Genomic DNA, 15,176 nt, shown 5'->3' with positions numbered 1-15,176 from the left:
GAGAGAGAGAGAGAGAGAGAGGGAGGGAGGAAAATATGATGATGATGATGATGAGATGATGATGATGATGATGATGAAGAAGAAGACGACGACGAGGAGACAGAGAAAAGAAGAAAAGAATAAGAAGAGATTACACTGTTGGAAGTACGCTTTTCGACCTTGGACCTTATTCTTCTCACTGATTTGTTCTATATGTACACATTAAATCTCTTCTCGTCTTCAAATATTTCTTACTTCGAATAATCGAATATTTATTATGCTCTCCTTTCGATTCTCTCGTTCGATCTTCCCGTTGGTCTTTAGAATTTATTTTTAAACCAAGAGATTTTGTTCCTTTATCTTTTTCCCTTGTTTTTTTTCCGTTTAAGAGTTTTGTTATTTTACCTATTATACATATCACAGGTCTCTTATGCGAACTTGTCAAAATTCGAACGCGTGATCTATCTATCTCTCTCTCTCTCTCTCTCTCTATCTATGTATTTTTCTCTGTGTGTTTCGCGATTGTACAAACAATCTAAAATTCTTCGAAGACTTGTTTTTTTTCTTTTTCTTCTTTATCTATCGTTGAAAGGAGGAAACTCGATTGAGATTAAAAGCACGTTGTTAACACTTTCACTAACGCGATACCACGTATTACGTACGTTAGGCTTAAACGCGTACACAAAATTTAGTAGCAAGTTAACTCGATGTTAAATTGTTGGTGTATTCGGTTATTACGTTAAGACAAAAGAAAATAAAATGGTTAAAGGTGACAACGATAAGTAGAAGAAAAGTAAGGTGTTAGAGGTACGCGCAAACGATCTAAGAGTGTGCGTATCGCAGGAAGGCTCGTTGCCGACTGACTGACTGACTGACTGATGCCGTCCTCTCTCCCCACCACCGAGCCACCCAACACTCGCCGAGTCACCCTTCACCGCTTCGAGCTAACAGCTGATTTGGAAAACACCGAGGTCCGCTTCAACCGCGTATCTATTTCTCGTCGCCCCCACCCATATTTTTTCATCTAATACCATTAATGTTGTGTGTGTGTGTGTGCTCGCGCGCGCACTTATGCGTATTTTTAAATCGAACATTTTCATTATATAATTCTTCAATATAATTTATAATTTTCCTTTAACATTGATTATATTAAATATTCATTTGAAAGATAAATTTGTAATGATACTTCGTAGAACGTTTCCGAGTAAGATGACTAAATAAAAGTCACCTGTCCACGCGCATAAACCTGAACGCGTACGTGCAGGATTAATGAACGTCGTTCGACGAATCCGCAGTCCCCTTTACGAGCGTTGAACATGCAAAATGATTCGAAAGATCGCATCCCCACCCTCGTCACTCTTATGTTGTGTATGTGTAGAATAAACGCGTTGTTCTCTGTGCTACGACGACCGAAATCTCTCGACGGCGATCGTGATTCTTTCATATTATATTTCATGTCGCAAGATTGGCCATGAACGCGAATGAAATTTCAGAATAATGGAAGAAGGAGAAGAAGAAGAAGAAGAGAAACGGCGACGTAGAGAACAGTGTCGACTCAAGCGAGAATCCGTGCCCTCGTTGCATAATTTGCGGCAATTTCCGAAGTGTCAGTCACGTATCTAAAAATCCTCGCTCCATCGTTTGTTTTTCATCTCTTCTTCGTTATTACACAAAGAGTAAACAATTATGAAATTATATTTAAATATATGTGGATATATTCATCAAATATTTGCAAAGTTAGAGTGCCGTATACGTACAAGTATTTTTGGTTTGCTTCGATATTGCGAAATAAAACATGTGATTTAAATAACATAAATATTTTCAAAATGACAGGGCTGTATCTAGAAACGAGTGTCGCCGTCATCTAGCCTTCAAATATTTTTTTGTCTCTTATTTTATTATCAAAAATAGTATAATTAATAGCTTAGGATGCAGGGTAAAAGGAAAGGAAGAAAAAAAAAAAAAAGAAAAAAAGGAAAATTTCGCCCGACACGAGAAAAGGACATTTTCTATCGTCGATAAAGTCAGCTAGCCTTGTATGAAGGCAACACGAGAACGTTATCGTTAGACGGGATAAAGTGCGAAGTCGAGTGGAACTCGATAAATCATGGAAGTATAGTCAACCCTCTTATAACAGAGCAGTCTAAAAACACGTTGTAAAAATGGCAAAAACTCACGTAAAAAACGATATTCGTGTAACATGGCCTTGTAAATTTAGACAAGATCTGTCTCAAACAAGAGTCGTCGCCAAATTGCGCTCGCAAAGTTCAATTAATTTTGGATTTCTAGATTTTTCTAATGCTTGACGAAGATCAGGAAAAAGCAAATGAAAAGAAAATTTAATTCTCTCGAAGATAAAATTCACATTTTAAGTGGCATAAAAGATCTATAAAACGTGTAGCCCACACATGAGATATAGATATTATGTATATGAAAGGCTTTGGTAAAACACAGGCGTTGGCGAAAACACTGGCACCAACCAGGGCCGTGTCCTTAGCATGAATATTCATTCACCCCTTCTTCCTGAACGAACATTACGAGGAACGATCTCGTCAGTCCAGATTAGAGTTCCCCTGTTTCTTCCGAGTGTCAAGTTCCCTGCCCTCCAGGTGGCCTCCAAGACACGACGACTTGCATATGTTGCAACTTACGCGAATTTTAATAAATCCAAATCAAAAAACCGTTTTCTAAAACAAGTTTTTTCTTTTTTATTTTTACAACATCTGAAATTATTTTTTCTATAATTATCATTCTATTATTATTATTATTATTATTATTTGATTTAATAGAAGCAAAAATATGAATAATTTCGCCATATATTGAAGGACAATTCTACCACGTGGTATATTTTAATTAGGGTTGCGTAATTTATTACCATTGGTGAACATTTTGATTGCGTAAGATCGATGAAAAAAGGTGTAGGGTCAACGGTAAATTGAGTGAGGAGTAAAGGAAGAGAACATATAAAAATCAAAATAAAAATAAAATCGAAGTTCGTCGTTTAACAATTTCAATTGGAGATATCTGGTATTGGTGTCGGAATAATTGAAATAATTTATCGGAGTGGAATCTTTCTCTCTTTCTCTTTCATTCTCTTAACTATTCGATATAACTAATCGATATTTCACTTCCATTCGTTTCTCGATTTGCTGCTTTCTATCCAATCTATGCATTTATATAACGAAATCATTTCATTTACTTAACAAAATTAATCGGACATTCGTTTAATAGTATATTATTATTATTCTATCCTAATTAGTTTCTAAGTGTAAGAAGAGAAAGAAAGAGAAAAGTTCAGAAATATTTAGTTATTCATACAATGGCGTTCTTTCCATCCTATTTTTGGAAAACATTCTCGATTCAAGTTCATCAGCCAAAGAAACGCATCAAGGACGAAGAATAAGTTGTCTACCATTGTTCAATCTTTTATTCTCTTTTTATCCGATTTCACATCGCTTTATCTTATTTCCCCTTAAATTCTATTTGTTTGTGTTATTCAAAGAAAAACTTTCATAAATTTTAAATCTTCCTAATCGAAAATTGTAGTTTGTACTTTGATCAACGTTTCCTCATTCTAACATTTTTCAATATTTCAAACTTCATTTTTATAAAATATGTAGGCAATTTTGTAATCTTTCGAGCAGTATTCTTTCATGAAAGTCGATAAAGATCGTAAAATCATACATTCACAATTGATGCATTTTTCGTTCCCTTTTCGAAATTTAATCTATCGTTCAAGTCACCCTGAAAACTTCTTCAAAGATTTACTGGCCCATAAAAACCTTAGAAATAATGCAGTATGCAAACAAAATGTTGTTCTTTTTGTAACATAGATTAATTTTTATTTATGAAAAAAAAAGATTAAAAATAAAATTGTTTACAAAACAAACAAATAAAAAATGGTCGATAGTACGAAAACAATAAACATCAGTGATTCTTCTAATAAGATAAGCTCATAAAAAGATAGTTTCTATAGATATTAGAAGAAGATAACTGCCGTGACTGAATAAGGAATCTATTTTAACAAACGATGTATGCAATGTTAGAGATGATTATATTGTTCGTTCGTGAATCGTACCTAACACCTTCCTAGCACGAGCTTCTATATTTAGGATTTTGCACACGTGTGCTAGTCAAGATCTTCAGGGCCAACTTCGGTAAACTGTCTTACAATCGTTTAGATTTACATTCTTTATGAACATGAGCTACCACTTAAAATCGATTTATTTTTTTCTTCTTGTATTTTTCGAATCCAGTAAACTAGCGTATACTCGCTTATCATCACAAATGTAGTCTCCATCGCTGATAAATACAGGGTAGATCAAAAGTATCTTTGTCGTTTTAATCGATTACTTCTTCGCGAAACTTTTTAAGTTCGAAGTTAGACTTGTAGTTTCTTTACAATCTAAAGAGGAAAAATTATCAAAAAGGTCCCGAGAAAGTGTAATTAATTGTTTAGCAACCCTGTATTAATGAAACAAGAGGACAAACAAACTTTGCTGGTAAGTTCAATGAATCAAAAATATAATATTGAATTTATATCATCTAAAGAATATAAATAATAACCTTGATTGATCATAAAAATGAATACTTAATTGATAGATTTAAATTTAATGACCCACGAAAAGGTGGGACTAAGAAATCGACCTACGTTCCAAATTAATCTCTGTTGATCTCTCTCTTTCTCTTTCTCTCTCTCTCTCTCTCTCTTTCTCTCTCTCTCTCTCTCTCTCTCTCTCTCTCCTTCGTTCGTTCTCGAGGTCATGAGTCAGTGAGAATATACAAAACATGATTCTTGAGTAACTCCAACGAAGGTCTCTTATCACTCCAACAATGTTCATACCTTGTATTACGTAATAAAATTTAAAATTAATCAAGAGTTATCAGCTTTTATCGTTGATGAATGATAAAGAATAAAAATATATATATCGTGTTTCCTTTATTAACACTTTACAATAATAATTCCGTCTAATTAATCGATCATGTATTATAATATTTTGTCTTATGTTTAGGAAGAATCGACGTGAGTCATTTTTACCTACCAACGAATCGAACAAATTTGTTTGGCCGACCTTTATAATCGTGTCCAGTTTATTCTAGGCATGTAATCATGCATTTATCTGTTTATATGTGTTAATGGATTTAGTTGTTTGTATCTGGGATTTACCATGAGGGTGAAATTCGTTAGCGAAGTGAATCAACCCAAGGCCATAATCTATGACTCGACTAAAGAAAACAATCGACTCGGTAATTCGAATGAGCCCTTTGTTCCTGAAAAAGGATTTAAGATATGCTATTCGGCTGCTTTCTCTTTTGACCTGACCATTTGCATACTCTAATTATATGTATCTTGCGTACAATCTTTTAGCGACGATAGAATAATACTTGAAGAATAAAAAGAAAATAATATATCAAATAAATATATATTATATTAATTAAAAGAATATATTTCTCTATACAAAACAATGTATAGTATGAAACGATAAAAGTTAAATAATAAGGTCAAACGGACAATTAGAAGAAGCTTTAGCGAATCCATCTTGGTTTACCGTATCTGAAAGCATTAATTTATCATCGAAATACGGTGGCTCGCGGTTGTTCGATGTGCAAAATCATTAAAGAGTTAATTACGCGTGATCACGTTGCATACATGAATCCCAAGTTCCATCGACGTTCCACTCGGCATGTTTAGGGACTCCATGGAATATATTCACTTTATGTCCGCCATAACGAAATAAGCCATCGTTAACGGTATAAAACTCAAATTACCCCGACAATCGTTATCGCCATTATTTAATACAGATAATGCGTAAGAAAAAAAAATCAAATCAACTTTATTCTAAATACTTATTTTAGAATTCTGTGCAAAGTTAACATACATAAATATTTATATATAACAATGTATATATTATATGTATTAATTTGCATTTACAATATAAAGGAAAATGGTCGATAAAATCAGTGAAAGAATAATATAGTTAAAAAGGCATTTACACCTGAGAAATTTGAAATGATACATCTTCGATTTCTTTTAAACGATAAATATCACTTATAGCTTTTATATTCGACATCGAACGTACTTTCATATAGGAATAAAAATGATTAAGAGATTAAGTTAAAAGAATATATTCGTGTCCTTTTTCCTACGAAGGTCGATTACGTGAATGTTGCTACGTCGTAATAAGAAATATCACGGATTAATGCCGGATAAAACGACTGCGTTCGATCTCGACTAGCTTTTTCCTCCTTTTTTGTCTTCATATATATATGTATATGAATAGCGATGGGATAGCAATTGTAACAGCAGCAGCAGCAGCAACAACGAAACGCAAGAAATATCGACTTGCACTCTCTAATCTAATCTTACATAATTCAAGTAGAATATTGAGAGAGAAGGAGAAGAAGAGAGAGAGAGAGAGAGAGAGAGAGAAGAAGAGAGAGAGAGAGAGAGAGAGAGAAATAAAAAATTGTCGTTTCCACGAAGATGTCGATGCGAGTAATATCACACATAGATTGCAATTCATCGTTTCAACATCGTTTTCAATATATTTCATAACCTGTGCCAGTCGACAATTAAAACTCTGAGAAAAATCGATGGATACGATCGAGAAAGAAAAGAACCTGCATTCTCGTTTATACATATGTTATACATAAATACATACCATTGCTGCTAAGTAAGATTTTCCTCTTATTCTCAAAGAGAAAGCATAAGATGATTCATTGGAACATTCCAACAGTTCTATAATAAATACAAAAGCTAGGGTTGGTATAATGCTGGCATACGTAGATAAATGTGTAAGGTGTTAGAGGATAAAAGCATATGCATAAAAGAGAAGAAAAAATATGAAGGAATATAATCGAAGAACACATACCAAACGTCAAGACGTGGGTGACAGTTTGCTCGGCATTCGCACTCTCTGGCATGTTGAGTGGTGGGGGTGGTAGCGGTGGACGCATGGTGTTCTCCATTCCCGTTCCCCTCTGTCCCTGCTTTGCCCAGACGAATGGCTCCTGGGGTCGGCTCATCTCCCCCTTGCCCTCGCCGTCGTCGCACGCTGTCAAAATTGCTTTGGCGTTTGGGTATGTCGGTCAAACGCACAATGACAGTCGTGAATAATCAAACGAAACGATTTGTTTTTATCGAAGGAACATATTTCGATCGTTCGCACGTATATCTCCGCGAGCTAAGATCGATTTTCGAAAGTTCAATAAAAAGGAATAGAACGTAGTCACGATTACTGATGATGACCGGTCAAGCTTAAGGCAAACATGTCCGCGACGTAATTGTCAGGGACGACGAACAGCGCGCTCGTCGTCGTCGTCGTCGTCGTTCGCCGGCTACACCTCCTCTTCCTTCTCCACCTCTTCCACCACCTAGACCACCACCTCTTCCTCTTCCTCCTACCCCTGTTTCTTCATCTCGTCCTCTTTCACGACGACGTACGACGATCTTCTCGACGAGAGTTACGGCTGAGAAGATGACTCCAAAGGGACAATGAAACCCGCGCGAAATTCGCATGATATCTCGCACAAAAACTGCTCTACTCTCAAGGTCTCTTTCTCGCAGGTTTCCCGAGTATAACCATTAAACGAACGACGGACGGATAAACGGCACGAGTTTTTCGGTGTTGCGCGCCTGCACTTTGCGATCATCGATACCCGCTTATTATTGGCCCTAGCGCTCCGACCAATCGTAGACTCGATTACCCGGTGCGCGCCAACGACCGTCGCGCTGCCAACCGATTAACGCTCCAACTAATAGCCACAAGAGATTCTTCAAGACTAACGTAAGCTTGAAAATTGATTGTTTTATCTTACTCTTTCTTTTTTTTTATAGCTATCCTTTTCCCTTCCATCGATTAAATCTTTTTTTTTTAACTGTTTTATATATATACACATGTTGTAGCTGTGCTAATTCGAAACATATGTGTAAAAATATAATACCGATCGATTAATCTTTTATCAATCTCTCTCTTCTGTCGTGACCTACTAGGAAAAGTTAAATATTGTGAATCATTCGTTGAATAGAGTTTTGTAATCGCATTTACTTTTCTGAACGCTCATTAAATCACTAAGAAATACGGTATACGTTTTACCGTTGGATATAACATTTCAAAGTAGAAAGAACACACTTGTTTATACACTTACTTGTGCCGTTAAAAATGATCTCGTACTTAATCGAAATAAAAAAAATGTTATCTGAGGTTTTACCGTTTTGTTCAAAGTATTGGTATCATATTGTTATCGCTCTGTGTTTTTGTTTTTTTTTCGAGAGTATTGTACTTCGCCTAACTAAACGAGGAATTTTTGCAATTATTTCAAATGCATTGAAATATTCAGATAGTGCGAGGAAGGATCCAAAGAACGAAGGTATAGAAAAATTATGTATTCGGACAAATTTGACAACATAGAAGAGAAAAAAAGAAAATTTATAACATAGAAATTTCGTCATGTATAGAATTGGACGAGGTGGATTCGGATAATGAAGAAAAATTTGTAGAGTCGGCTTTACCGGAAGATTTAAAACATCTGCCTTACGAGTACAGTAAACCGAGCGATGAAGAATTGTTAAGGCGAGCCAATGAATTTTATGAAATAACCAATGCGAGAAGAACTATAAGATTTTTTAGCGAAGAAAATGTACCGAAAGAAGTAATACGGCATATTATCAGAGCTGCAGGTATAAAAACAGAGAGACGGCAAGTTTGTATCGACGTAGGTTTTTCCATACGGATCCTTGGACCATGTCGTAATGTTGCTTTCCCTTTTTAGGTACCGCTCCCAGCGGCGCTCATACGGAACCATGGAGTTTCGTAGTGGTATCGAATAAAACGATGAAAGCTCTCATTCGAGAAATCGTCGAAAGGGAGGAAGAAATTAATTATAAAAAAAGAATGGGAATTAAATGGACGACAGATCTTCGCCCATTGAAAACTAACTGGATCAAGGAATATCTCACAGCCGCGCCATATTTGATTCTAGTTTTTAAACAGGTTTACGGTTTTTTACCGAATGGAAAAAGAAAGGTTCATTATTATAACGAAATGAGCGTATCAATTGCATGTGGTATTCTTTTAACCGCTATTCAGGTATTATTTTTTATTTTTCTTACTTTTCCCGCTTTCGTTTCATACTCATTCTTTATTTCACTTGTGATATAAGTTATGGGATTAATTTTTTATTTTTTGCTTCTTTTTTTTCGACTACCTTTCACCGTTATACAGTACACTGGTCTGGTTACTTTAACTTCTACACCTTTAAATTGTGGCCCAGCTATACGTACTCTACTTCAACGTCCCTCTAACGAAAAACTCGTTTTATTGTTACCTGTTGGTTATCCTGCGAAGGACGCTACTATTCCCGATCTTCGACGCAAATCTTTATCAGAGATTTTAGTAGAAATCGATTAACATCGGTTCTAACAACTGAACAGAGATATTATTGTCAAGATTTGTAATATTATAAAATACAAATATCCATCTTCTTTGCAGAGAACATCTTGGACTATTCGCCAAATATGATCCTAAAACATTATTAAACAAAAAGAAACAAAGAAAATATGTTGGAAAGTGTCTCTGTGCAATTGAAATATGAAAGAAATTTTTATTACTCTATACATTCTGGTTTGTGTTTTTTTTGTTTTCTTTTCTTTTCTTTTTCTCCGGAAAAATGAAAAACGTAGTAATTAATATACACGCACACAATAAAAGTCCGCATAATCCGAAGTTGCTAATACAATTTGTATAAACTAATATTTTTTCATAATTTTTTTTTCTTTTTTATTTGAATTTGCGTACAATATGTTAAAAATAAGCAGTATAAAGTGTAAATTTATGATCTCTAATAGAATAAGAAAAAAAACTGAAATATCGATTGCTCCATTTTAGTGATGTAGCTAACATACAATTCCATATGATTAGGCTGCCATAGCATTACGAAGTAGAAAAAAAGTATGGAGAAAGAGAAAGACAGAAAGAGAAAGAGAAAAAGTTAGAGATAAAGAAGAAAAAAGAAAAAAAGTTTTATACTGTTGAGAATACCAAATATCACCACAGTATCTTAAATTAAGTACACTGAAGAAGATATAAAATATAAAAATACTGAGTTATATAATGACGAAGAAATGGGCATATACAATTTTTTTTTCTTTTTCGTATTTTTTGTTTGCTTTCTTCTTGTTGCAGAACCGTTAAGTCTGTATCTCATAGCTATGCTGCTACTAATGGCTATGTCAATAAGTGTAAAAGCTTAAATATCATTGATACGTACAGATAAACAGAGAATGTTTTCTATTTATCGCTCTATTTACGAAACAGATATTAATAATATCATGTGTTTTGTTAATTTTATTTTATAATTTTTTTTTTAATCTAGAATATCATTGTTTTTCTTTATTTTACTTTACTTTTGCATCTTCCATGACACTTGGATTTACATATCCAAGTTAATAGCGAGGAGCTAAGAGTTAGTATGAAAATTTGAGATCACCAAAAGTTTTATTAAAAATTTTTAAGCAAATCTGGGTTTGTTCTTTTTTTTAAGTTCTTTCGTTTTGTTTCATTTCGATTCGTTTCATGTCATTTCATTTCATTTTAAAACTTCAATTAAAAGCAACCAAACAACATATTAAGTGTCAGTGACTAAATATAGATTGATCCAGAACTAGGAGAGCATCGTATTCCATTCAACTTAAAACTAATTATTCCTGTCATTTTGTTACAGCATTTATATATATAAATACATATGTATGCTATATATATATATATATATAAAGTTTACTAGCATACATACATATACATATGTATAAACATATATCTATATGTTTGAGTTCTAAAAACGAATAAAAAATACACTTGTCATATTTTCATGTATTTCCAGTCGAAATATTTGAGCAAACATATGTATATCTTCTCTGTTTTATTTATTTCGCTTAAAACAATATTAATCTCTTTGTCCGTTTTCTCGTAGAAACCCATGTTGTTCCATGGCGTCTGTTATAAGAGAAGCTAATATATTTATATATATAACTATTTGTAAGAGCTACCTTATTAAAAAAAAAAAATCATAAATACATTTATTACACTTTTAGCTTTCTGAGATCCAGCAATGCCTGAGAGATGTCTAATAAAACCACAGCGAGTCGCGTACACTCTCTTTCAAATCGTTCTTTTTTAATAAATATAGTTTAAACAAAAGAAGAAAATAAAAAGAATGGCAAATGTTTGGAGATATCTCGTTAATGAATAAAAATCTCTTCTCCTTGGGAGGTTGTTTCGTTAAGAATGAATTAATATTAAATTCACCGGATCGATATAGATCATTGAAATCTACAATAATAATACTATATACGGAAAATCGAGCCGAGTCAAGGAGGGGGAGTTAGGGATTTGAGGATTGGCTGTAAAGAATACTCTCCTAATTCAAAGACAACCGTAGTCGCACCGCACAGCGAGAAATAGATAAAATCGCGTGACTTATCTACGATATCAGACTTAATCACGGCGATGAAATTCTGCTATGCACAGACGGCAAGACCAGGAGCCCTCTGGAGGAGATGCGAGAGGTGGAGATAGACAATACATGTGGTACCCACGATCACAGTCGTCACAGAACAGCAGCTGATCCTATTTCGTGTCGCCAAATACATTAATAATAGCGTAAGAACAAATTGTCAGAAAAAGAAATTACAAACAAATAACAAATCAATCTACAAAGAAAAGAAATCAAAGAAGACGCTTTCATAGATTTTAAACATTATTGCATTACATGACGAGTCTTATGCTATTTTTTGCTTTGCTAAAAAATATGAAAATTTTAAAAGGATAAGAGACAAAAAGAATAGAAAAAAAAAAAAATACAAATTACAGGACGCATACGTATATTTGCGTCTGTCGCGTGAAAAAAAAAAAAATAATATAAATATCATCGTGCTTAACGTAAAATTCGAAACAGATAAAATCCTGCTAAATTCAAAAGGGATGAATATACTCACGTCGTTGTCAGAAGTGCCACATATGGAGCAACATTTGCATTCGATACATTGCCACCTGTACTTGCGAACAGAAACGATCATGTTTGCAGTGAATTGCAAACATGTTGGATGCCCTATAACAAGAATGTATGCACGTCATGGAATACGCATGTGGGATGGATTAGGATAATGATTGGACGAGCAGAAAGGTGCCAGGACATTTATCTTGTGCCGAAGAACAGTGAACTCCAAGCTAGCTATTTTTTCCATCAAATATATTTATTATTTTTTTTTTTTCTCAAACTTCTGTATCCAAATCGAGGCTCGATCGAATATAGCGTATATATATACACATATCTCTGGTATATTTTTTGTCAACTTTGATTGTTAATTTTGTAATATTGAATTTGTCGTCATTTAAATTTTGTTCAACAAGTGCGAATTGTATGTCTTTCACCTTTCCTCAGCACTAAACGTCCGGAATAATGAAACTTATCCATGTTTCCGCACATAATGTTTTATTTCATGATACTCGCAATTTTTGATGTTGCCTTTTGAACATACTTTTTATTATTATTTGGAATAATAGGTGGTAAGTAATAGCAGGGCGTACCTTGGAATAGTTCACGTTCTTTCTTGCGCAGCACAATATAAACGTCGCAGATCAGCACACTCTCCCTCGCTATCTCTCTATTTCTTTCTCACATCTCTTTCATACGCACTATACACACACGTCACTCACTCACTCACTCACTCACTCACTCACTCACTCACTCACTCACTCACTCACTCACTCACTCACTCACTCACTCACTCACTCACTCACTCATACACGCACGCGCCCACGCACGCCGACGCACGCACGACATAGCTAACACATATCACATACAGAAAGACACACAAATAAACGCATCCATATCCACGCATACAACTCATAACGTATCACATTTGTATATATATATAATATATATATTCATATATATAACTAATGTTACTTAAACGCTATATTTGTAAGCCTCATGGGTATTGCTTAATTAAAATTGCCTAATAACAAGTCTTCAATTTTATATAACAAGGAGGAACTATCTGCATGCTTTTTTTATCGTGTGTTGTTTTCTTCTTTTTTTTTTTTCCTTTTTATATATGCATTTATATATATACATTACAGTATATTGTTTTAATAGATAATTTCAATAGATAAAATTTAAATCTATAANTATATATATATATACCATGTGAGTTTTTCTTATGATCAATCTAATTTAAGAATTATTTATTTAATCGGTTAAAACTAAAGCAAGATATATTTTGTTGCGTTAACTACGTAGTCGTTAACGAAGAAAAAATCGTTTTAAGCGCGCGGTACTATTGAATATATTTATATATACATATATAAATATATATGTATGCATGAACTGTAACATATTACTTCTAGGAAAATGAAAAATCTTGATTTTATCCAGTAAATAATTCAATTTCGAAAGTATTCATAATGTTGTTTAAGTATATCTTTTTTGTTTTAATAAGAAAACAATTTCAAAAAGCTGCATGGCTGCATTCAATACATATATATTCCAATATATATATAAATATTTTTACTCATTCTTGAATTTGATTTATAAAGTTAGATCGCAACAAAATGTTTTTGATGTGTCTCTCTCTCTCTCTATGTGTTTGAAAAACTCATAAGGTATTACATTAATGTTAAATATATATATATATATTATGTGACAATATTATTTCTATTAAAAAAAAAAATGATATTTGTACAGGTATCAAAGCTTGTATAAAACTAAGCTACATGTCAGATTTCTACAAAAAGAGACCATAATTATTACGGTCGTTTATGTTTCTGTGACACGTCGCTATTCGAATTCGATAGATACCTAATTGAAAAACATCTGACCATGAAAAATTTTATTTTTATCCTTTTCTTGTGAGTGTGTGTGTGTTGTTTGCGTCTTTTCTAAATAATATATATATATATATATATATATATATCTTGTAATTTTTAAATATACTTAATAAATATTTGTGTGTGTCGTATCATTCGATGATACCTGTTGATACCTAATCGTTCTTTTGTTCGTACGTTCGGCGAAATGAAATAATACTCTTTGAAACTTATATCCTCAGAATTAATTCAAATAGAAAAAAAGAAGAAAAAAATAATAATAATAATAATAATAGTAATAATTAACACGTTGATCGCCGCGCGTAGATCAAGGGTGTTTCTCCCGGCGTAACTCGAATTATCTTAAAAGCTATTCTTTCCCCTAATATCAATTTATTATTTATGGCAGTTTTAACTGATACTAAACTGTTAATCTACCCTGTACGAGCTCCTCCGAAAGATTCTCCTCGAGTGAGAGATGCAAAATACTCGGAAGAATACATCTTTGCTACGAGAAAAGCAGACAAAACTTTAAATCAAGACAGGAACACATATTATTTCGCGACACAATAACTTCGTTCAAATTGCTGTACTGCATATATGCCATAATAAAAAATATAATATTATATTATATATATAATATATTTTTAAATAATATTGAATACTTCTGTATGTTACAAATAAAATTGTTGCAAATTACTTGAGAAAACCTATTTAAATTGGATGAAGAAAAGCGTCATCCAAATGTCAATTGACTGGGAGATCAACGTGTTAATAATAATAATAACAATAATTAATAATTAATAATAATAATATTAATAATAACAATAATAATTAATAATAACAATAATAATAGTAATAATAATAATAAATCAAAAGCAGCAGATATATGTATAGTCGAAATTACCGAATTAGAGAATCTGGAAGAGAGTAATTGAAATGTTGTGCCCATTTTTTACCATTGGCAGGAAGTCAGTGTCTATGGTATATATGTAATTATCTTCTATTATTATTTATAATCAAAGAAAAAAGAAATGTTATTATTATTGCAACGTACTCTATGATTCTGTATTATATATGTATAAATACCGAATATATATATTTATATATAGTAAAGCTATTGTAAATTAAATCTATAACCCCATGAAAACGTATTTCAATATATAATCCAAAAATCAATAAACAGTTGGTAATATTTAATTCATTTTTTCTTGTTTGGAAGCAAATAATTTTCTTGAAGAGTACTGGAATAAAATCTTGTACCATTTTATCGGATATCATAGCTTAATTTGCTAATAATAATAATAATAATGATAATGATAATAATAATAA

The 15,176-nt window shown here is 32.9% G+C and overlaps 3 protein-coding genes across 3 annotated transcripts in view; 1 reads left to right on the top strand and 2 right to left on the bottom strand.

Moving 5' to 3' along the window:
- Nucleotides 1–7,666, bottom strand: part of LOC106789433 (ribosomal protein S6 kinase alpha-5) — a 37,979-nt gene extending 30,313 nt beyond the window's left edge. The window contains exon 1 of the mRNA XM_014753620.1: nucleotides 6,852–7,666. Within this exon, the coding sequence (XP_014609106.1) occupies nucleotides 6,852–7,005 (154 nt within the window). The 5' untranslated portion in view covers nucleotides 7,006–7,666. The remainder of the gene's footprint in view (nucleotides 1–6,851) is intronic.
- Nucleotides 7,667–7,837: 171 nt separating this feature from the next.
- Nucleotides 7,838–9,597, top strand: LOC106789438 (iodotyrosine deiodinase 1). The gene is made up of 4 exons (XM_014753631.1): nucleotides 7,838–8,349; nucleotides 8,438–8,659; nucleotides 8,752–9,068; nucleotides 9,204–9,597. The coding sequence occupies exons 1-4, from the start codon at nucleotides 8,142–8,144 to the stop codon at nucleotides 9,387–9,389; spliced, it is 933 nt and encodes a 310-aa protein (XP_014609117.1). The 5' UTR covers nucleotides 7,838–8,141; the 3' UTR covers nucleotides 9,390–9,597.
- Nucleotides 9,598–10,117: 520 nt separating this feature from the next.
- The window catches only part of LOC106789437 (zinc finger protein ubi-d4-like), a 12,670-nt gene continuing 7,611 nt past the window's right edge, over nucleotides 10,118–15,176 (bottom strand). Inside the window, exons 7-8 of the mRNA XM_014753629.1 lie at nucleotides 11,972–12,084; nucleotides 10,118–11,603 (exon numbers count right to left, since the gene is read on the bottom strand). Of these exons, the coding sequence (XP_014609115.1) occupies nucleotides 11,472–11,603; nucleotides 11,972–12,084 (245 nt within the window). The 3' untranslated portion in view covers nucleotides 10,118–11,471. The remainder of the gene's footprint in view (nucleotides 11,604–11,971; nucleotides 12,085–15,176) is intronic.

This window comes from Polistes canadensis, unplaced genomic scaffold (assembly GCF_001313835.1).
Source record: "Polistes canadensis isolate GaletaPanama2010 unplaced genomic scaffold, ASM131383v1 scaffold_183, whole genome shotgun sequence".
Taxonomy (NCBI): Eukaryota; Metazoa; Arthropoda; class Insecta; order Hymenoptera; family Vespidae; genus Polistes; species Polistes canadensis.
This window is presented reverse-complemented; position numbering and strand designations above follow the sequence as displayed.

Excerpts from the sequence above, each read along its gene's own strand:
- LOC106789438 (XM_014753631.1), top strand. The coding sequence starts at position 8,142 with ATGATCTCGTACTTAATCGAAATAAAAAAAATGTTATCTGAGGTTTTA. Across the intron at positions 8,350-8,437 it reads GAAGGATCCAAAGAACGAAG|AATTGGACGAGGTGGATTCG; the intron begins GTATAGAAAAAT and ends CGTCATGTATAG. Across the intron at positions 8,660-8,751 it reads GCATATTATCAGAGCTGCAG|GTACCGCTCCCAGCGGCGCT; the intron begins GTATAAAAACAG and ends TTCCCTTTTTAG.